The sequence below is a fragment of the Lagopus leucura genome, unplaced genomic scaffold, assembly GCF_019238085.1.
Source record: "Lagopus leucura isolate 7727_CA_CO unplaced genomic scaffold, USGS_WTPT01 Super-Scaffold_100159, whole genome shotgun sequence".
Lineage (NCBI taxonomy): Eukaryota > Metazoa > Chordata > Aves > Galliformes > Phasianidae > Lagopus > Lagopus leucura.
The window spans coordinates 21,344,127-21,368,027 of record NW_024962335.1 but is presented as its reverse complement, the minus strand read 5'-3'; the positions used below and the strand labels follow the sequence as shown (position 1 = coordinate 21,368,027).

At 40.9% G+C, this 23,901-nt stretch overlaps 2 protein-coding genes across 4 annotated transcripts in view; one reads left to right on the top strand and one right to left on the bottom strand.

Moving 5' to 3' along the window:
* Window positions 1-817: 817 nt before the first annotated feature.
* Window positions 818-6,258, top strand: ETFBKMT (electron transfer flavoprotein subunit beta lysine methyltransferase). Its single transcript, XM_042889608.1, has 4 exons — window positions 818-859; window positions 2,441-2,844; window positions 3,903-4,033; window positions 5,349-6,258. Exons 2-4 carry the CDS (start codon window positions 2,549-2,551, stop codon window positions 5,711-5,713), a joined length of 792 nt encoding a protein of 263 aa, XP_042745542.1. The 5' UTR covers window positions 818-859; window positions 2,441-2,548; the 3' UTR covers window positions 5,714-6,258.
* Window positions 6,259-6,916: 658 nt separating this feature from the next.
* The window catches only part of AMN1 (antagonist of mitotic exit network 1 homolog), a 28,660-nt gene continuing 11,675 nt past the window's right edge, over window positions 6,917-23,901 (bottom strand). For all 3 annotated transcript variants that reach the window (XM_042889605.1, XM_042889606.1, XM_042889607.1), the window contains 6 exons: window positions 23,208-23,340; window positions 19,323-19,467; window positions 15,771-15,988; window positions 11,471-11,527; window positions 10,026-10,137; window positions 6,917-9,130 (listed from right to left, as the gene is read on the bottom strand). In XM_042889605.1, the coding sequence (XP_042745539.1) occupies window positions 9,057-9,130; window positions 10,026-10,137; window positions 11,471-11,527; window positions 15,771-15,988; window positions 19,323-19,467; window positions 23,208-23,340 (739 nt within the window). In that variant the 3' untranslated portion in view covers window positions 6,917-9,056. The remainder of the gene's footprint in view (window positions 9,131-10,025; window positions 10,138-11,470; window positions 11,528-15,770; window positions 15,989-19,322; window positions 19,468-23,207; window positions 23,341-23,901) is intronic.

Below are 23,901 nucleotides of genomic sequence, written 5' to 3'. Positions count from 1 at the left end.
GAGAAGACTGGCAGCCACCACTGCTGTCAGAGCCTTTTAATATCACTCTAGGCAGCGTGTTGTGTGATAAAGCCATTATTGCACCACAGCCAGGCACCTCACACTGATGTTGATAATGCTTCCTTGTTGTGTTTCTGAGCTCTTCATTCCTAGCATATTGGTGAGCACCTAGAGGGCACAGGGACCCCTCAATCGCATATTTAATGTACACTTGGGGGTATTATGAGTGCTTTCAGTGTTTCCCTTCTTGGAGCTGGAGGTGTGGGTGGATGCTAGGCTCCGTCCTGTGATAGCAGACACTGGCTGCACTGGGCCCTGGCCTTTCAGGGCCAGCTTTCTCTGACACGCGGTACAGGAAGCCACGTTCGATGAAAGGTTCTGCTTTGTAAGATGCTTTCACATCGGCAAACACATTTTAAGTGTGCTAAGGCAGCAGGTCACTAGATGGCCTCATAACTTAGGAGATGAGGGCAGATCCAGCTGAGGCCATGCTATCTGCGCTTAAAAACTAGTCACCCTTGGAGATCCTTTTTGAAGCGTGGAATTTCATAGAACCAGAGAACCGTAGAACGGTTTGGGTTGGAAGGGATCTCAAAGCCCACCCAACCCCAACGCCCTGCCATGGGCAGGGCTGCCACCCAGCAGCTCAGCTGCCCAGGGCCCCATCCAGCCTGGCCCTGAGCGCCTCCAGCGATGGGGCACCGCAGCTTCTCTGGGCAGCCCGTGCCAGACGTGACAGAATTCAGCTCTCCAGGAGGCGCGCGGCTGAGCTGCCGCTTTAAGGGGGCGGGGTGGGGGCGGGCGCGGCGTGGCGTGGCGCAGCGCGGCGGGCGGAGCGGAGCGGCGCCGGCAGCAGCAGGTAGGTGCGGGCCCGGCGCTGCCTGGCCCTGAGGCGCTGCGCGGTGAGGCCGGACCCGGCGGAGCGGCCCGCGGGGTGCGCTGCCCGGTGCTGGTAACTGCTGGAAATGAATGCGGCGCCGCTCAGCGTCGTGACGGGCGGTGCGAAATTTAAGCTGCCTCATCAGCCCTGCCGATTTGCAGCAATTCATGGGGAAAGCCAGCGCGCAGCGTTGTCTGGCCAGATTTATGCGTGTCATTGATTCTGGTTAATCTGGTGCTTCCCTCAGGCAGATGGGGCCTGGGTAGCTGTGCCTTCCAGAAGGAAGGCGTTCATTGATTACATTCTTTAATTACGTGGGCTCTGCTGAATAGCATTCTGAAGCGTGGAGCAATGAGAAACATTGTGACGGGTGCTTATTAGCAATAAAAATACAAAGCCTTCAGCCAATGATTTAAAGATTTAACTAAATCGACCTAAACAGCGAGCACTATGGGAGTTCAGTTCTTAATTGCTTTAGGAAGCCATCAAGCAATAATTAGACTGCCCAGAGAAGCTGTGGTGCCCCATCCCTAGAGTCACTCAGAGCCAGGATGGATGGGGCCCTGGGCAGCCGAACTGCTGGGTGGCAGCCCTGCACACAGCACAGGGTTGGGGCTGGGTGAACTTTAAGATCTTTTCCAACCCAACCCATTCTATGATTCTGCAAACTAAAGCATAGGCCAACACACGCACAGAATGCCACGTGAAGCACACTGACATACCATGCTCCCACTCTCCTTGCCTTCACTGCCTGTGACATGGAAACCAGTCCTGAGTGGTGTCAGCAGGTCCCTGTGGGCTGCTGTGCCCAGTCTGGATATCTTGGTTTCCAAAGGCAGCTTGGAATGCACTCAGTTTGCTTTCCCTTGTGTTAGCTTGGAGTGTGTCACTGTGGTTTCTCACAGGAAATGGGCTACCACAGTGGAGGTTTGCTTTCTTCTGCACCTGAGAGCATCCACGTGAGACTTCTGCACTGTAAAACCATCTTTAAAATACAGCCTGAGGTGCAAAAAATCAATTACGGTTGGTTCTTGAGCTGATTTTAGATTTTGAAGCTGGAAGCCTGACTATTCTGAGGGAGAAAGAGGAAGGTCCACTGAGGAGATCTTTGCCTTTGATGTAAAAACATAATTTTCATATAAGGTCATCTCTGTGAGAAAGCTAAAAATTAGTGGCATCTCCCAAAACCCATACTGATAATCTTTGCTGTGTCCATAGGTCTGTAATTCCAGAGCCCTGCTACCAAAACTAATGATGCTGTGGTAGAACCTTAAATGGGAGCAGCTTTCTCTGCCTGTGCCCTCGAGGCAGACGAAGATGTTATAAAGCCACATTATCTAGCTTTTAGCTTTGTCGCTGACTGTTTCTCTCTGGGTATATTTGTAGCACTGTCCCGGATGGATAGCTTCTCTGTTACCATGTTTCCTGCTGGCCTTGCAGGCTCCCCAGGGCAAAACGCCAGTTCTTGATGGCACAGCAGCAGCTGTACCTTCCCAAAGCCTTACCAGTACATGGTTCTGAAGCCACAGAAACATCATTTATGTCATGTTTTCCTTTCAGGAATCGTCATCCATCACTATGAAAAACAGCATGCTGTGAACTTGCTTCAAGCCTTCTGCCTCATCAGCTGTCCCTGACCAGCTGTGCTCTGAGCTTGCCTTTGGGGCCATGGCCTTCAGCAGCTGGAAGCGGCTGCTGCTGTTGGGCAAGGCCTGCAGGAGGGGAGGCCCTGCTCTGCGCTGGAAGCGCTGCTGCCACTGGAGTGCTGGCAAGTCGCTGGACCCTGAGGTGAGAGCATTTTTGGAAGAGAACACGGAGGTGACCAGCAGTGGGCACCTGACACCAGAGATCCGGCTGCGCCTCCTCACCCCTCGCTGCAGGTTCTGGAGGGAAAAGCCCGACCTGTGGCCATATGGGGACCCGTTCTGGGCAATTTACTGGCCAGGAGGCCAAGCCCTGTCCAGGTACGCATCACTGAAGCCAGTAAGTTCAGTCCACTAACTAGCATCTCACCACTTGATTGTCCTATTATCTATGCACTCGTTTAGAGGCATTGGAAGTGTCAGAAATTAGCTGCACAATCTGAAAAAGGAACACGGGAACATGAGAACACACTGCTTCTTTAACCATCCTTGTTTCACAGCTGGCATTTCCACCATTCCAGATTTCATGCAACTTGCAATGTAAGACAGCTTGTTAACCCAGCATGGCAGACAGCAGGCTCCAACACCAGCACAGTGTCTGTGCCAGAGGATACGTTGGTTCGACTGTCCTAAATGAGCACAGTCATGAGGGATAACTTGAGAAGCATTCCGCTGGAAACACAGCACTTGGGCCAGGCTGTGCTCTCCTTGTTACTGCAGGAGCATCACTGCAAGTGCAAGCACAGCCACAGAAGGAGGAAGCGGAGTGCTTTCTCTGGTGGTCCCACCCATCCTTTGCCCTGGTAGTAAATTGGCTCTCCTGGGGGAGTGAAGGCTGCAGAGGGGGGACAAAGCTGGATTTCAGACCTCGCAGGAGAAGGTTATTTTCATTAAAACTAAGCCAGTTTCACTCACTGGTCTTGTATCTGCATAATCGAGCACCAAGCTGTGGGTGTCAAAGCTGTCTGGTAGAACTCCTTGTGATGAAGTGCAGGATGAGGGGCAAGGGATGTCAGCTCCTCTATGTGTCCCAAGGTCCTCATCAGGATATTCTGTGTCTTCACTCCTGGTCCCAGCCTTCTTGCTGCCATCTCACAATATCTGCAACTGTTTTAGTTTGCAGGTAGGGTGTCTTGTTCTCCCAGCCTGGGTTCCTGGGTGTCTGCACGCAGATGTGTTGGGATCCAAGTTCTTGATTTTTTTGTATCAGCGGAAACAAATAAGGATCTATACAGAAGCTGCATATTTGGAATAAGTGTCCTTTAAGACACCATGTTTTGCTACATGTATGATGAGAACTTTTTCTGCAGCACAACATATAAGCAAGAAACTTGCATATCTGGTTTATTGCTCTGACAGTTTTTTTCTTTCAAATGCAGGTACATTCTGGATAATCCATGTGTTGTCAAAGGGCGATCTGTTCTGGATCTTGGAAGTGGATGCGGAGCAACAGCAATAGCTGCTGTGATGAGTGGTGCATCTCAAGTCCTTGCTAATGACATTGACCCCAGTAAGCCCTTCTTTTCCTACCTCTGTGCAAAGATCTTTATTATTTTTACAGTATATTTAAAACTTTTCCCTCATTCACTTGGCAGAATCTGTTTCCAGACAGAGTTTTAAGAATGCTAAAAAGAACACTAAAAAGGCTTTTGGCAGTACTAGAAGCTGGGTTGTACCACACTTTCTTGCACCAAATGCATCTCCATAGCTCCTTAGAATGAATGCACAACTAAGTTTCTATCAAATGTTTCTTATGCGTCTGCTTTGGAAGAGAATTACGAGTGAAGCTGTTGTCTTTTAACTGTATTTTGGGAGATTTTAAAATCAAGTGTTTAGAGAGGAGACATGGCTTCATTTCTGTGCAGGGCATAAGGTGAGTAATCTCCACTAAATTAAGACACTGAGTCTTCACATCTTCTTCCACTCATATTCAGTTATTTTTAATATATGCCTATCTAGTACGTAAGTTACACATACCTACTACATATTCATAGGATTATACCAGTACAAGGTCACACAAACATAACTGAGGCCTCTGTGTCTGTGTGGGGGTCTTTGGTGATCATCTGGGGAGGTGTCCCCCTACTCACTGCATCCATGTTTGGGCACAGGCTTTCCCAACACACCTGGTCTCTAATGATTGGTCCCTGAACTACGGCCACAAGTCCAAAACAAGGATGTTGCTCTTTTTATAGAAGTCTTGTGGGCAGGAAGGATGTTTCTCATAGATAAGCAGTACATCTGGAAGTTACAAGCAGAACTAGAACTTAATTAGACAAAAATGGCAAATAATTAGTTCTGAGACATCACAGCTGGCAAGTTGGTTTCTGTAACCCAAAGAATTTTCCTGAGTTTCATATGTTAGGGCCTAGATTTTACCCTTCTTTTTTTCCCCAGGATTTGTTCTGCAACAGGTTGCCCAGAGAAGCTGTGGGTGTTCCATCTCTGGGGCACTCAGGACCAGCTTGGATGGGATCCTCAGGAGCCTGGTCTGTTGGGTGGCAGCCCTGCCCATGGCAGGGAAGTTGGAACCAGAAGATCCTGTCCAACCTAAGCCATTCCATGATTCTATTTGATTTTGAGATTTTTTCCCTTGTATTACTTGTGAAAGTAGTTTATTCGTAATTTGATTATTCAGGGATTAAGGAGGAAGTATAATGATAGATTGAGATGTGAGGTTTAACACATAATGAAAGTTGTGGGAGTCTCTACATTAGATAAGCAAAAATACTTGTGATGAAAGATGGAACTTTTGTCAAATTTGCAGGGGGCTGTACAGTAGAATCCTAAAACAGCTTCAATTTTACTTTGTGACTGTTTTTCAGTTGCAGGAATGGCAATGAGTTTGAACTGTGAACTGAACCACGTTACTCCCTTTCCCATCACCATTAAGAACATCATTAACTCAGAAGCTGGCAAGTGGGACCTCATTGTTCTAGGAGATATGTTTTACGATGAACAACTTGCTGATGATCTTCATCACTGGCTGAGGAAATGCATCAGGATACATGAAACTGAAGTGCTGATCGGTGACCCTGGCAGGCATCAGTTTTTAAGCCACAGCATTCACAATCAGTTGCATAAAGTTATAGAGTATTCCCTTCCCGAGTATACTAGACAAGAAAACAATGGATTAACATCAAGTATTGTCTGGAGTTATCAGCCCTCAAATAGCCTAGAAAGCTGTTAAAAGTGGCTCTCTAATGAACTTTGTCTCACGTGGCTGTTTCCTGAGTATATAAAATGGGAATTGAACGTGGAACACGTCTGTTGACACAAGGCAGGATGTTCCTTCACCGTGCTTATTTCAGCCATGTTCATTGAGGCTTTGGCTCTGTTCAAGGTAAAACTACACGCAAACTTTATTCAGCAAGGCGTGCTGAAGTGCAAATCCAAAGATAATTACACTTTGGAGTTTGCTTGCTTGATGTTTTAATCTGTGTTAATCTCACTCTTTGACACCATTGTGGAACGTTTTAGATATCCAGTACACCCCGTGAAGAGACAGGAGGGTTGTTGAGAGATGACTGTGCTGCTTTCACACAGTTCCGCAGCTTATTTACAGAAAGGTGTGAAAATGAAAAATGTAAAGATGTAGGTTATTGTGTTATATATTTAATTCCAAGTGCCTTACTTTTTTTTTTTTTTTTTTGTTAATCTCTTCTGAATGTCCAAGTAACTAATTTGAGGCTCCCCCTTCCCTCTAAAATAATAAAAAAAATAAATGCTGCTCTACCTTGAAGCTGTCAAGAACGATTATTTAGGAAGTGGCAACTGAATCTAAAACATGCTGCTTGTGCTGTAGCCAAAGTGTTTAATGACTAGACAGCCACAGAGTAACAATCCTTCAAAGAGAACATTTAAGCACATCTATGTTCTCCAACACTGCAAGCATAAAAAAAAGATAGTTGATTTGTGATGGAAAACAGACAGGCTGAGGCTGGAAGGGACCTCTGGAGGTCGTCAGGTCAAACCTCCTGCTCAATAGGGACACCCAAAGTGGTATGCTCAGAGGACTCTCTACGCACCTTCTAGAGATCTCCAGGCAGGAGATTCCACAACCTCTCTGGCAACCTTGTGTCAGCTCTCTGTTACCTGTACAGTAAAGAAGTGTGTCCTGATCAGCTGTAACTTCAAAGCAAACAATGAAGACGTTTTGCAGTTAGCTACACAATAAGCAGCGGTAGGGAGCTAAACACCAAAGAAGGGAACACGATGCGCCCACAACTATCCAAACCCCACATGATGATGTGGTAGAAGCTTGTAACTATGAAAAAGTGGGTGGCACTCAGAAAGAGAGACTGCTTACAAAATAGGAAGTGAACACTCACACAAATATGACATTCAGACATCATAAAATGCATCTTAACACGTTTTCAGAAATATCCAAACAGAAGACTTACTGGCTTTAATATTCAAAGCAATATACAAATATTTGACAGTGCTCACTCAAGAATCTACAACAGTAACACAAAAGCACAATATCAAATATGAACTGGTAAGCACATACACAAATTTCATCTCCAGCTTCACTCCTCCACTCTTAAACATCTATTAAAAATGACTGTGTCTCAACCTGAATCAAAAATGATTCCAGTAGAAGGATGCTAGTAACAAACCTCTCAAACAGCAGTCTTGAGCTCTGGAAGTGAAGGACTGACTGAGACTCAAAATTTCAAGCCTAAGAATGCAGTATTACTCATCACACTGATGTACTGTTTTTTTTTTTTTAAAGCACAAAGTGAGGTACAGCACTAAGTTACACATTCAGAAAAGACTGCAGAACATTGAATCTGCATGCACATTTAAGGACAGTGTAAGCTGCATTTGCCTTTAATGTGACAAATCCAGAGTTACATTAGCAAAGGGCTAGCACTGTAAGTGTCCTTTGCCGTTACAGGCCTCAGTGGTCTTCCACCTTAAGCTGCTTTATATATTTCCATTTATAATTTTCTTTTTGACTGTAGCACTTGAGAGATTTAGTCAGAGAAAGCCCTGAGTTCAGAGGCTGGCCTCAGAGCTGGCCTTGATTTGGGCAGGAGGCTCCTGGAGCCTCTTCTCACTTCTGGTAGCTAATGATGCCACCTCTTTTTGTGGCACCCTTCCTGAAATCAGACACAACAGATCAATTACTTCATGCAAGAAGAGTTAGAGATTTATGTTCCCGAGTTTTGGAATTATGCTTTCAGTTACACATGAACAAGTTTTCTAAATGGACTTGCTCTTCCATTAGCCATATAATCAAGAGAGAAGCAGAGATCCTTGTCAGATACTGTAATATCCTTTAACAATACTGGATGCATTATCTTCCATGCCTTTTGTACTGTACTTTAAATAGGTTAGTAGAAGACACTTTTATTTCTGCAACATTTAAAATCAGCATGAGCTAAAACAAGCACTAAATTCTAAAATAAACACTCTTTACTGTTGTCTAAACTCAGTCATTTTTGAAAGTCATCAGATCTGAGTAAGACCTGCCCAGCTAAATCCTGCTATTTCCAAACGTGGAATATCAACACAGTGTGCTGTCTGCTCTCTGCACTGCTGAAGTTACATTTTTAGAAGTTTAATGCAGAAATCATATAGGTCTCACTGTAAGCTCTACTGCTTCAACAAAGCCAGTGAGCATGACTTGTAATTATGATGAAAACACAGTTCTGTCACAATCAATTCTATGCTTACAATTTTTTTTAAATGACTACAGTCAAACAATACATAAACAGACATTTTCATCTTCTAGAGGCCACTGGAGATGTGATAAACTGTATAAACCAGAACACAAACTTCGCTGAACTCTTCTGTCTCAAGATTCATGTACTCCAATGCTAAACGTGGTCTTACTTCACTCCTAGCCATGCTTACAGAGACCAATGCTTTGTTCCCTCCAATGATTTCGCAATAGGAGAAAGCCAGAGCAAATGAGTATCATATAAGATTATTTTATCAGCCATCAGCACTATTCTGAGATTTGTTAAACACTACAATAATTCCAAAGATCTTCTGTGTTTGCATGTTTCAGACCGTAGTTTTAGATGTGTAAGAGTTCTGTAAATACCAATGGTAAATAAAGACAGAAACCTGTAACATCAATAACATCAAAAGAAAGGTACGTACAGTTTTTTCCTCCAGACAAACAAGCTATAATTATCCTCTCAGCATAAAAACTCAGAGCAGGGACTTAGTAAGACCAGGTCTGTGTAGGTAGCTCAGATGCTACAACATGCTTAATAACAGCCAAATCTGATTGCTCAAGGAGGCTGAGAGATGACAGTGTAACGCTGACTGTAATTTAACTTTCCTTTTAACGAATCATGATCAGTGCTGCAAAGACAGACAGGGCTCTTAAGCAGTCGCTAGGAAAGCTCAGACTCGCACTCAAAGACCGGAATGGCAATGGAGACCTCTGGTGGGAAGAAGCAGAGAAGCAATCTGCAGGTACAGAAGTCACCAGCTGTTTATTAGAGGTGCTTGTTTCCTGAAACAGCTCTCCTAACTGTAAACTTTACACTCATACATAAGCAGGCAAAAAACAGTCAGTAAACGGTCCACGTCACTTGCTTGATTTTGTTTGAGATCATGAGCTGCCTTAAAACATCTTGTGAACGGCCTACAAAAGAGAAAAAGATATTGTTATTCCTTCAGAATAACATACGGGTGCTGTTTAGAATCGGGTTAACAAAATAAACTAATTTTATCTGCATTTATGCTCCACTTTTTAATGCACATAGAAAATGAACACAGGAAGGACACAGATCATCACTGTTCTAACATCTTGTCCTGTACTCACAAAAAAGTACTTTACTCTCCCTGTAAGACTAAATTTCTGTTTTAAAAATAACTTCATGACAACTTCACAGTTAATTTTTTTAAAAGAGAAACTCAGTCATAGAGGGAAATAAAACGCAAGATGCAACAATGAAGGCCACTTTTGGCCTTAACAAAGCACTTCTCATGCTGTTAGGCACTTCATGTTCTTTTGCATGAGCAAATTTTTCTGAATCCAAAGACAATAGTTCATTTCCTTCAAAAAAATTTTACCCCATTACCCTCCACAGAAGACTGAAACTGGGGCCACACCGATACCATTCCATCTTGGTTATTCATAACTGGTTCATAGAATCATACAATCTGTGATTAAGTGTCTTACTCTTAGTATCAGTTTCAATAAATATGTACCTGTTGCATTAATACAAAGTTTAAAAACAATCATTTCAACCACGTCAGACTCAGTAAAAGCAAAGTTAGGATTCCTACAGCAGATGTAATTCAACTCTCTTAAGCATATTTATCACTGTGAAACACTGATCATATTTTTCTGACTCACACCTCATATTTTTCTGACTTTGTAGGACTTTGTTCTAGATTGCTTTCATAAGAAAGTAAAAAAAAAATATCTAGTTTCATATAGAATATTTATTAATCTACAAAGTCTGATGTCAGACAAGCAATGGGAAAATTTGTAACGTGTTTAGAAAATCAAGAGATAGCCTGACTTGACCCACCTGTTATCAACGGGCATCCATGGAACAGAAAAGTGCGTATCTTTGGACAACAAGTGAGCACTGCTTCCACAGCAACATCTGTCAGATTAACACAGCATTCCATATGGATTTCCTGTGTTAAGAAGACAGTAATAATAATAATATTAAAAAATGCCTACCAGAGCACTCTCAGTTTTGGAGGTAAAGCTTCCATTTCCCCAGTGCTTTCAGAGATTCCTCACCCAGAAGAAGTTATGACCTACTGTTCCTCACTGCATTGATCCCTTATGTGGTTGTGTACAGACCAGCAAAACACTCTCAGGAAAAAAAAAAAAAAGAAAAAAAAAAAAAAAAAAAAAAAAATCAAGACAGCTTTTTTAGTTTTGACACCACAAAAATCTAAACCCATAAATTTAACTTTTCTCCAAATGCATGCATTATTCAAGAGACCTGAAAAAACTTTTCTGTGAGATTCCACAGAGTTTGAGTCCCAACAGTTTTCCTATCACACATTCTCCTACCAGTTTGTTTTCATACAGGACAGAATGACTTTCTTCCTGGCAGTTTTCTTCCATTTGGCTTTGACAGGTTACTATCAAATGTCTGTTGTTCCTGTTAAAAATCAGTGTTCTCCAGGTTACTTTTTACATCAATAAACACAACATATAAGAAGAAACGCTGAGAATAAAACATCAGAGCTAATGAAAATAGTATCTGGGAATATATTCTTCAGGCACCCCAACAAAGCACTGTTTAATTGTGAAGTCTCTTTCCAAACCATGAGCTCCAAGGATCTTGAAAGGGCAAGTAAATGAAAGGGAGCTTTTGCAATAAATGTAACCTTGAACAGAATGACGACACAGAAAGTGAGAACTGTATTCACTGAAGCAAGAAATACAGAAGCTGGTGTTGGTGTGTTTGTTCTTAGTTCATTACAAGCAGTAAGTGAAGTGCGGAATCTGAACGCCTCCTGAAGTACAAAGATTTCACAATCTCGCTACTTGCTAGCTTGATTACTTGAAGACACTACTTATTGCACCCGTGCCTGACACTGGACCACTGCCTATACATTTTGCACGTTACTTTCATGACGTGAAGCAGATGTATAAGGATCAGGACATAGATAAGGAAGAGAGACTGAAGAAGAGACTAACAAATAGCGCCGCATTTTCCTTTCTTTTTGTCCCTGCTTGTACAGACCTAAACTTCTCTAGTTCTGTATACTGATAGAACACAAGTTTTGTTTTTAAATTATGTCATTCCACGTAATGATATAAAAGCTTGCTTTAGTAGAACTGTCAACAAAAACCCACCTAAATACAAAAGCATCTGAATGTATGGTTTTTAAAAAGACTAAAAGCACAGGAACATGTTATTAAGCACAGCACAGCAAAGAAACAAAATCCACACTACTACTCAGTCTATTTCCTTCTGTAATTCATTTGTTAGTAGATTTGATAGTTTACCTTTAAATTCTTTGAACACATTCCGTTCACTAGTGCTATAACACCATCATCTGTTACCTAGAAAAAAAAACAACACTTATTAACACATTGGATTAAAGCTCCATTTTTCAAACATAACTATTTGGGAAAGACTTCTTATATTAATTTATACTCTCCCTACAGTCACTTAATACATCTAACAGGAATGTATTTTCTTCCAAACTAGGTTTGCAGAGAAAACTATCCAAGTATATTTTTTCCCCATCTATTAAATACTTGCATCATACTACATACGTGATTCAGCCCAGCTGTGGAACTGCTGTGTCTGTGGCTTTGTGGGCTCATTTAACAGTGGGTGTATGGCATTTTTAATTTATAAGCCCTAAAGCACTTCTGCTCTATGTGAACTAATTTTCCTGCTGTTTTCACGACTGCTGAAAATGTTCCCTGCTGGAAACATTCATGAAGGAAGCATCTTGGGTAGGAAAAAAAAAAAGAAAAGAAAGAAAAAAAGAGTAATCACAGCAGTCTTTTATCTGTAGTCCTACTTTCACTCACGTGGAAGCAAACCAGCTAATTAGCACAAAATTCCCTCAAACGAACAGTCTTTCAGCACTCATCATACACTTGCACTAAAAGGTTTTATCAGATTGGCTATTGAAAACCACAAAGCAATGATTATCTGCAAGAGAAAAAGAGAGGCACAGAGGGCTTTCCTCAGAAAGGCAAGTAAGAACAATTTAAATGTTCACTTCTGGGAACTAAATTCATTAAAATTCCTCCTCATTTCCAATTGGCCTTGTATTACTGCAGTCACCAAACACACATAGTGAGATTCAGCCCAATTTGACAGCTAGAATTCGGATACCACAAGCTCCATTTCTGTTTAAAGATTTGACTATTTCCATTGCACAAATTGTCTTCTTGGCTACTGGCCATCTATTGCAAATTGGCTGTACAGAAAGGATCAAACCAGTGCAAATGAAGAATTAATGACTTGGTGTGAAAGTACAGAAAGGGCAATACGAATGGCAGTGCCTAGCTCAACACGTTTAGTTTCTCAAGACAGCCACAGCAGGAGACAAAGGACAGTAAACAAATACATTCTAATAAATTCCTTATGTGGGACAAAAGCAGAGAGATTAATCACTGTAATTTCCTAAAGGGCCTAAGATGGTACATCTAAAACCAGTACACAGTCACCAACCTAAGAACAAACCAAGTTAAGATTTGACAGCTGTGCCTCTTCTCCTCCATGTCATCAAAAGAAACCTGGACCAGACCTTCTAGCTGGTGCCTTAACAACCCCACAAACCATCTGAACTCTGTCTTTATGATTGTGAATATATTAAGCACTAAACCAGCTTTTATTAAAACAAAAGCCTCCTCCCTTCCTTGCCTTAAGTACTGCTATACTTAGCAGCGTTGCAGTACTGTTTCATACTCTATTGAGTATCCATTTGCACTATTTGTAATACTACATATGCTCTCGTATTAAAGATTAGCCATCTATGGTTAATATCAAGCCACAAATACATCGGGCTCTTGGTGTAGATCAGTCACCAAACTCCTGTACACGTAGCAAAGGCTTAGGTTACTCAGGTATCAGCAGTCAAACACAGAAACAACCCACCCCTATTCTACGTGAGAAGTGCCTGCACAGACAGAATACCTAACCAGCAACACCCCTGCTCTTGCCAACACATTTTGCAGAAAACTACACTGCCCTGCACAGAAGTTTGCACAACCATTTCAGAAAGATTCTTCCTACAGTTATTTGCCATATACTGAATCACTGAAGATTACAGAGGAAATGTACTATTTAATTTGTGTAGGGACTGGGACTCTAGAGCCCGTGTTCCTACCTGTTGACACTACTGGGATACAGGACAGACTAGAAGTAGTGCAGTAGGCACAGAATTTCAGTATAAAACCTAACTCCTTAGAATGATAATGTAAACATACTGACACCTAAGCATAAGTAGCTTTCTTACACAGCTCTGTACCAGCATAGCAGAGCTTTTTCAGGCCAAGTTTTTATTTATACACTCTCTGTATGCAGGAGTGCAGAGCTACACCTTCTTCTTACTCATTTCTTCCCTTGTTTTGCCCACCCCATTTGTTCTTATTTGTGTCAATCTTCCACTTCCTGTATTCCATCTCTCCACAGTCACCACATGAGATTATTTCTAAAAGTGCTGACACCACTCTGAGCCATTTGCCCCTTTGCAGCCTATCCTACATCTGTCTCCTTGTTCCTGCAGCAGGCTGTGGGCCCTTCTTTGCTGGCTCATCTATTTCCAGATTTCTCACTGTTTTACTCTTTCATGCACATTTGCCACTTTCACTTCATTCTTATTATTCATTCTGGCACACAAACACAAGGATGTGGTTATGTCTTGCAGTCTCTATAGGCACGACCCACTAAATCTCTCTCCTTTAGTCTGCTTATCTGTAACTGGCAATGTCACAGAAGATGTTAAGACTGTTTAATTGATACTTACTATGTTTCATTTAGTCAAACTAAATTCAGAATTCTAGTGTTTTATCACCGTATGACCAATAGGAAAGAACAAAAGGTGTTCAAACATTTACTTATTCAAGAGGAGTTCATCCCAATTAAAACACATACCAGGAAACTTGTTGTAAGAGGTAGATTGTGTTTTTGCAGCAGAAGTTTCCAGTATTTTCTGTATGCAATGTAGGCCTTTACTGAACTTACAAACCTTCCTGTGAAACAGTTGTATATGTTACTGATACATAAAGAAAGCTGATGAATAGAGTGAGAATAGAGAATGGGGAATAATGACTCGGGTAGGATTGAGATAGCATAAGATAATGAAAGCAAGCAGGATGGGGAGAGCCCAGCACAGGACAGGACGAATGCACTAACTTTGAAATACTGCCCTCCTATCACAGTACAAAGCAGAACGGATGTGCTAACTTTGAAATATCTCCAATATTTCAAAACATACAAAGCACACCTAAAGACAACAATTTGGTAACAGTCCTTATGTGGAGATGTACCATAGCAACAGCATCGGGAAGACTGTGAGCCTGAGACACTCAACCAATGGGCACCAGGAGAGATATTACCTGTGTCAGGCCCAGGGTATATAACAGAATCAATTTTATTAACTAGGCATGCAATTTCTCCCTTGCCAGTATGGAGGTGTGCAACCACTACTGCAACAATGAATAAACTTTGCTGCTATCACTAAAATACTTGCCAGACTAGAAATCTTTAATTTTAAGTGTGTTTCTCACGTTACCTATTTCATGGACAGGAAGAGAGGAAATAGGAAAGGGAACTGAAAATCAAGAAATAAGCTTGAAGAAACAGACTTCAATGATAGTAATAAAAATTACCACAGAAAAAAATGACTTTTGATGCCCTACTTCAGGAAAAGCTTCAAGGAGAACAACAGCACCTAAAATACAAACCTGTCCCATGTTTTCCATATCTGATGCTTCATTATGAATGCTCCACGTAGGACTCATGCTGAGCATAAAGTAATCACTCACCACTACAGTCAACCGAATGCTACACTTCATTATCTCAGAAATTCCTTTCATCCACTTCATTATCTAACCATAATTATAAAGCCTGTTCTAGTAGTGCTGTTGTATCCCAATCTCTCCTCCTTATGCTAAATAGCAACTGCTGCTAAATCCTCTTATCTGCTCTTTCCTACATTTTTCATGTCATTTTTCCCCTGTTGACTCCGTAACATAACTCTGATAAAGCCATTCAGAAAACACAATCACTCTTGAAGTAGAACTAATTATGGACTCTTTGCTGACAGTATGGGTATGTATAGTTGAACAATATATATTATTACTATTCAGGTTTTGTTTGTCTTACCTGAAAGAACATACTAAGGTGTCCAATGTTGTACCCTCTTCTTATGAAGTATTTTATAAGTTGAAGGAAATGATTATACTAAATAAAGACACTGAAGTCTCCAACAGCATGTGGATTTTAATAAATGCATCTTTAGTCCTCAATGCATGCTATAATACCAAAATGTGTATTTTTCTGATTGCCAGAATGCAGAAACATGTATTTCTTTTCCTTAAGAAGGAATTTTGGAGATAATGAGATATAGCATTCAGCTGACTGTAGCCGTGAGTGATTATGTTCAGTGTGAGTCCTCCTCCTTAAGAAGAGAAAAGTGGAAACAAACCGTGGTCCTAAGCCTTATTAGGAACTGATCTAAAAAGATATTGTTTATCATGTTTAATAAAGATAATCACGCCAATCTTAAATAAATAACTAAATAAACCAAAGTCAGTGATAAGCTATTGCCATCAGAGTTACCTGAGTAGATGAAATGTCCACACTGTGAAGAAATTTACAGTTTTCTCCTAGCGCCTGCAGAGATGCATCCATGATGCCTGAGCAGCTGCCCAGGTTCAGTATTTGTAAGAACTGGCAATTGAGCGCAAGAGCAAGAACTCCACTGTCACTTATATTGCAGCACCTTGTAAAAGATGCTTCACACAAATAAGGGCAGGATAAGGCCAAGGCAGTGACACCTGTCAAAGAAACAGAATAATAAAAAAAAAATAATCAGTCACTGTAACATAATCACCCCACTGAAATCTTTGTGCTGTTCTCTGGTGGTCACTGACCGCTCAACTTTCATTCCATGCCACGTCAGCAAGATCCTGCACATGAAAATCATTTTGTGGTCACTTTTTTGTTTTGCTAATTGAAGGATAAGAAAAAATAAATTGACATCACCTAACAAGGGCAGAGACCTGATGAACGGTACTGCTGAAGAATGCCAGTGCTGATAAAGATTTCTAAAGCTGAATTCCGTAATGTAAACAAGATACCTGAGGGATGTTATCTACATAAAGATATCAACTCAGTGAATGAGTGGGAGAAAAAAAAACAAAACCAATAAACAATGGCTTGAGATACCTCTGGAAATGGTATGGTTGTAGTTGCATCATAGTTTTGGTGTAACAATGTCTGTTCATAAAAACTGAAGTATTTCAGCCATTTGGTCAACACGGTTACACGGACAGTAGGTCCAATGTGATCAATGGAAAATGCCATCATGCAGTCAAGTGAGAGAAAAGACAGGGGATGAGAAGTCAAGTTAATGAACATTATGCTGTGCTGGAAAACAGGCATGTGAAACTTGCAGAAACAGAAGATGGAGCAGCATCCTCCAACAGGATGGTGGTGGAGAGAGCTGCTCTAGAGGAGAAAGGAAATAGGATAGGTGATAGGCTGACATTAGAGAAACTGAGGAAGAAGCGTAATTTTAAAGATAATGCAGAATGATAAGGATAGATATTTAGATATTTTTGGATATTTTGTGAAATATTTTTGCTGGTCTATATGCATTGGAAATCCTTGCTAAGAAGTACTGACAACCAGAGCAAATCCAGAGAAAATAGCATGATAAGTTAGGGCTTTAAATGCAGATCTAGGAAGAAAACAACTCCAATGGATAGGAGAGTCAAGCTGAGATAAACAAAACTACAAAACCTTGACTGGGAGAAATCACAGCCAACTATACTATGCTGGTGGCAGGCAGAAAGAAGCACTAACTCGGGGAAACTGCAGCAATAGCTTGCTGGCTCCTGAAGAAAGACACATGCTGGAATGTTTGAACACCGGGGAACATTCATCAGGAAAGTGGTCTTACTTAAACAGTCTGCCCAAGTGATGAGGGAGGAGGAATGACCAAAACCAAGCACTAAAACCCCTTTGAACTGCAGAATGATTGCAGTAATTTACTCCAGTCCTCTCCACTTTCACACCAGGCCTTCATATACACACTTGTTAAGTTCAGATACAGAAAGATTTAGTACTGCCTACAGGATTATTAGTGGACAGGAAGACAAAGAGTTAAGTCCAATTAAGAACAATACTTGGTGTGGCACTACAATTAGCAAGAAGACAGTGCTTAGTAGCAGAGGATTAAAGTGTTTAAGTCAAGGAGCAGCAAGATCAGGGCTGCTCTCTAAGTGAATGCAAGCCATGAGCATAGGTTAGATACAACACAGGCAGCGCAGTGCCCTCAGCAACAGGCCGCAGCCCCATGGCACTGAGCTGTGTGAGCACAGCAGAGATGACACTACCAGGCCCTGCTGATGGCCCAGTGAACACCAGGCAACAAGGCAATGGGTCACATCCAAGGCAACTCAAAAAACCAGAATCAAAATAATAGTTCAGAAGGAGGACAGGAACCGTGACAGTTCACGTCAGGCCCGAAGGCCCATGGGCACCTGGTGTGATAAGGGTGGTCATGACACTGGTCATTAAGGGCTGCTGGTGCCCTCAGTGCCCTGCGGGTTGCCAACAACCAAAACATTTGCACAGAGGTGTCAGCAAGTAGCCAATAAAATCATAGAATCATATCGCAGAATGGCTTGGATTGGAAGGGACCTTAAAGCCCAATCAGTTCTGTGTGCAGAGCTGCCACCCAGCCCTCAGGCTGCCCAGGGTCCCAACCAACCTGGCCCTGAGTGCCTCCAGGGATGGGGTGTCCACAGCTTCACTGGGCACCTGTGCCAGGCCTTCACCACCCCAGAAATAACAAAAGTACATGAACTACAGATGCAGTTCAAGAAAGGAAATTATTTCAGAGATTATGGCAACATGGTGATTCCAGTTGTACAGAAAATTACATAATTTCTAGATACAAAGAAATAAAAAGTTGAATGCTATCAGTGTATGTTACTATGTGAGAACTTCAAAGCAACATGGATAAAAGAGTATTTGTTTGATTCAGAATTGGTTTACAGTAGAAAATATGGTAATGGCATGCAAATTTACAGGTTTCTTCAGAAAAAAAACCAAAAACCCATCAGTGAGATAGTAAAAGGCAACGTTTCTTTAAACTGCTTGTGTGTGTGTACACAATAGAAATGAGTGAATAAGAACTATTTTAACTTAAAAGTTTGGCAACTCTGTTTTTCAGTATATTAAGGGCTCTGCTTGTGAGTAGGAAAGTTAGCAAAGTTGAATGGAGTAGGAACACATCGTTGTTAACTTATTAACAGCAAAGTAATCAGAAATCTCTACCCAAATAGAGAAAAAAAATCAACACAAAGACCTCTGGGCTCAGCTGCTATCTTAAGAAATGTAGTAGATGTCAATGGACTGATGAATGCATGAAGGGGAGGCATGAAGGGTCTCCCTTCATGAAGGGAGAAGGCAAGGGAGACCCTTCATGCCTTAGGGGAGACCCCTAAACTGTCTCAGTGATCAAGAAGCACAACAGTGCAGGAACATTGAAAACAAGTAAATAAAATCAACTAAAAACATGTCACTGAAAGATAAGCACATCAATATGCAGTGCTAAGAAAATACAGACAAGGCTGATCTGAAGTAAGGTATATAGTAACTCTAAACGAATATTTAGCCTCAGTTTTCCAGTATGGATGAGCTAATGATGGAGCAAAGAAACAAGCATAATGAAAAGACAGAACAAAGGTTGTGGGAAATAAAAAGTTAGCAAACTTAATTCTTACAAGCCAATAGCTCTTGACACAACTTAAGACTGCAGGTTAAAAATAATACTTGAAATACCAAATCCTAAAGTAAGCTAAATCTTTCAAGTAAGAGGAAATGCTACAAACTCATTTACTGAAGAACAAAATGAAGTGAAAAATACCATTAAATGAACACCAGCTTTATCAGTAACCTGATAGCTCTCTTTCATAAGACAATCATCGTTCTAGGCCTATAGTTTACACCACTGAAGTTACTTTTAATTAGTATTGGTGTGGCACTGGGGACCTTTTAAAGCAAGAGTTACACTATGTATTTTTGCAATTTACTCCAATCTAAAAGAAAAATAAAACAGAAACAAGATCCCAATAATCTACACACAGATAACAAACATACCTTCTGAAGTGATTCCCAATCTGTCTTCTTTGAAGGAGTTCAAGTTGATTTTTTTCAATTGCTTGCAGTTATAAAGCTGCAATAATGCATTATCTGAAACATCACATGCTTGGAGGTCTAACGACTCTACAGCAGGGTGCAATACCTGTAACAAAAACCTGCTATGTCACAGAACTGCAGATTTTAATCCAAAATACTGGTAATGTTAGACATCACAAAGAACTTTTTAAAATACCCACTAGAGGATGGCGTTGTCAATCCTGACAATTAAAATCCATAAAGAGAACATGTTAGATTTGCCGCAACAGTTCACCTGCCACAGTACAAACGTTGCATTTCTGTGATAAATCTAGAGTAGGAGCACATTAACACTACTGTTTCAACAGCGGATTCCACAGTTGCTAACACCAGTATGTCAGTTATGTTTACCAGGGATAGTATTCTCAGATTGACTAGAAATTGGATGGCAGAAAGCTGAAGTGTAAACACTGATTACAAACAAATGTAACGTCTTAAGCAGATTTAAGCTGAGACTTAAAAAATATTTTGCCCCAGAGTATTTTTCTCACCCCCACACACGCAGAGGTACCAAATCCTCATTAAAGAGTCTCTTTAAATCCCACAAGACCACAGGTCTTCCTTTCCCCCAAAGTGCATTTATTAAACTTAGACCCAAAGTGATGGAAGGCCTCAGATTGTGGTAATAACCACGTATCTTACCTTTCATTTCACTTTCAGTGACTCTCATCACTTTTTACTAAATATTATTTGCAGTCCTCCTCTTCCCAGACCTTGTGTCACTGTGTGTTCTGATCAATAGGCAAATGTTAGATCATTACCTTATACTACCCCCTTCAGCTTCTCACTCCCTCTTTTAACTCACAAAGAACAAGGAACACTGTTCTTATGTTGTTCAAATACATATGATGCTGACATCTTTACTAGTGAAGCCAAACAAGCTTTCTGACAAGAAGGAAGAATTCTAGCAGACTGTAATTGCAACCTTCTTCCAATGTGGCAAACAGAAGGCAGCTTCAATTGTATTTTCTAAATACTAGAAGCCTCAAACACATCTGTTTATGCCATAAAACCTCCAACACGCTTGTAAGTAGTTTTCACAAGAGTCACATTCAATTTCTATTTCAGTTGTATTTCTGCATTTGTATCTCATGAGCTAATACCAAACCCAGAGTTGACATGCTTGAAGTCAAAGTGATCACAAAGTGATCATCAATGCTTATTGAAGATGCTTTCCCTGGCTATCAAGTTTCTTCCACAACTTCAACTTGCCCAGATCACCACAAAAGAGAGCAAACTGCTGGTTTTGAAGCCACGTGAGAAACCTCATCAGACATCAGAACCGTAAAACATGAAAAAGAACTATTAGATGTAGAGAGTTCTAAACAAGAAGCCACATTACTATACACTTTACTATACACTATACACTTTAAATAGCATTATTTAAAGTAGCTGGAGTATGAAGTTCCCCTAGCTGACTATTTTTCACACATTTAGTTATTACTTAAAGGTTTGCTTTCTGTTACTACTCACAGATTCATTTTCATTGAATACAGATACTAAAATCTAATTTGTCTCAAAGAGGTGGAATCATGGCCTGGAGCATCTCCCCTATGAGGAAAGGCTGAGTGAACTGGGTCTGTTCAGCCTTGAGAAAAGGAGACTGAGAGGGGACCTGATCCAGGTCTATAAATATCTAGGGTGTGGGGGGCTGAATGGCGAGGCCGGACTCTTTTCAGTGGTGAGTGGAGATAGGACAAGGGGAAATGGCCAGAAACTGCAGCATAGGAAGTTCCGCACAAACATGCGCAAGAACTTCTTTACAGTGAGGTGACGGAGCACTGGAACAGGCTGCCCAGGGAGGTGGTGGAGTCTCCTTCTCTGGAGATGTTCAAGACCTGCCTGGATGCCGACCTGTGTGACCTGCTGTAGGGAACCTGCTTTGGCAGGGGGGGTTGGACTCGATGATCTCTGGAGGTCCCTTCCAACCCCTACAATTGTGTGATTCTGTGTGATTAAGATAAAGACTGTTTGGATGCACAATACAGGAGATCAAAGTACAGCCTTATATCCTGTGGACAAATGCTGAAGTGCTTTATGTATCTTTATGGTAAAATTGAGCTGCAGTAAGGAGTTTACATCTCATGTAAAGCTGCTCCAAGCAAAAAGCAGAGTAAGGAAAAAAAGGATGGTAGAACAAGTCTGGGCAAGAGCAGGATGAGGTGAATAAAAGCTAATGGATAAATGCAAGCAAACAGAATTTCAACTACAAGAAGTTAAAACTGTAAACAAAATGCTGGACAACAGCAAGGAATAAACAGGCACAAAAGCCAATCAATCATCACAGCCTGGAAAAATCCAAGAGAACAGATCTGTTGAGAGTATAAAAGAAAAGAGCAAGAGGGAAGCAGTAGCAAAGACGGAAAATTCCTTATCCATATAGAAGAATTGAGATTTTGCAAATGTTCAGAGCATAAAATATTTGGTTATGCAAGCAAGGAACAGTAAGAGCTGAACTACTTAAGGTGGTTTTGCTGTGCTGAACAGAAAGCATACCTGCAAGATGAAAGAACATGAATGCTGAATAGCATGGAGAAACAGTATAATTTCAGAATCATAAAGGTGGTTAGCATTTAAAGAAAAGCACAAATGAAATAAAAGTAAACCTGGAAACTGTTAGGAAAGAAAGCTAAGATAAACCACGCTCGAGGAAAGTGATTATAGGAAACTGCAGGAACAGAGAAAGGAAACACACGAGAAAAATAACCAAAATGAAATATTCAAGTGAAAAAACAGCTCCAAGAAAAGGCAGTGACCAACTGCTGAGCAAAGACAGATGAGATTTTACAAGGAGCCAGAGGAAAAATTATAATTCAACTCCCCAGTTTCTTCTCAGATTAAAGATATCTTAATGTCTTTGAATATTTATACATACAGTCATACAGTTATAATTATATGCATCTCTCATGATGCTTAGAAAGGATTACATAGTGAAAACAGCCAAAATCAAATTGTGTCAACACCAACTCACCAAAATGACATAAAGAACACTAGAGAATTTATTATTTTTTACAATGAAAAATGATGCAAACAGAAGATAAAAAGGTTTGTTTGAAGGTTTTCCCACAGTCCTTTTAATTCTCCTCCACACTTTATTTTCACTGTTTTGGCTCTGTGGAACTGATACTGTGTCTCTTGGGAACTGCAGCTCAAAAAAGCTACGAACAGGGAGTCATTCATCTTCTGCTCACCAAGGTCAGCCTTTAGCTCTCCTCAATTCTCACACTTCCCTTCAAAGCCAAACAAGATAACAGTGGATGGATACTGAAACAGATGTGCCTCTTAATTTACAGCCAAAGAAAAGTCATTTGCTGACGAGCAAAAGTGGTTAGAGAAGTTGAACCATCAGTTTTGAGCTCTAGCACAATCATATTTCAAAGAATGACAATGAATCTTAATGTCAAGAGTGTGACAGAAACTTAGCAAGTTCCTGAAATCTTTTACCAGATTTTGCACTGGCTTCTTGAAACACACTACAGTCTCTAGCATAACCAGTTTAAAACAGCCTACTCTGCAGTACTGAGAAGAGATTATGTTTGTCAGCTTATTAAAGAGAAGTAAATTGTCACTGACTGGAAAGTGTTTTTCATTTACTTACCCATACAAATGTATTTTGTATAAGCTTTATTATTTTTAATACATGACTGTTAGCATTACAAAGTGTAGGGAAAAGAACAAGAAAAAAGTGAAGATAGGGACAGCCCTGAATTCATCTGTTGTCACACATAAGGAGTTACAGTTTAGTTCATCCTTATGGATTAACTACCACAGATGGAACAGTTCTAACAGTTCTTAGTGGGTTCTTACCTCACTGATGTTTGAATCTGTTATTTGCCCTTGTCTACTCATTAATTTAATTAGTTTATCCTTAACGTTGGGTGGCAATGTCTTGATATCTCCAGTGTATCTGGAAAAGTTCTTTATCAAATACTTAACGCACCTGAAATATAGGAAAGTTACACAGTCAAAAAAGGCATCACATATTAGAAACAAAACAATTAACCCAAAAGCTGGACCTCATTGGGTCCAGCTGTTCCATACAGCCACAAGGTATTCAAATAGTCTCATCAGCAACAGATATCTTGGAAACTCAGATGCCCTGGGCTGAGAAGTAAGGCTCTCACAGGAACAACTGGCTGAAATCCTATTGCAATCAGAAACACCAGTTGGTTTGAATCAAAATAGACATTCTTTTCTTAGCAATAGCTAGGCCTCCTTCTCCTTCGCTCTCGTTCTTCAAAACATTCATCAACATGAAGAAAACAGCCTGATGCTCCTACACAGCAGGCTAGAGATTCTGAACTAACAGTAACACCAACATGTACCGTTTCACCCACATTTTCTGTATGTGGGTGCCATGATTCTGCCCTCTGTGTACCTTTTGTATCAGAGGTCCAAAACTGTTTCTTTGTTCTGAACAACCTCTCCCCCTTGCCAGCTAATCAAACTCAACTTACATAAGGCTTCTATCAGGAGGTAGTGCTTTGCTAAAACACTGTAT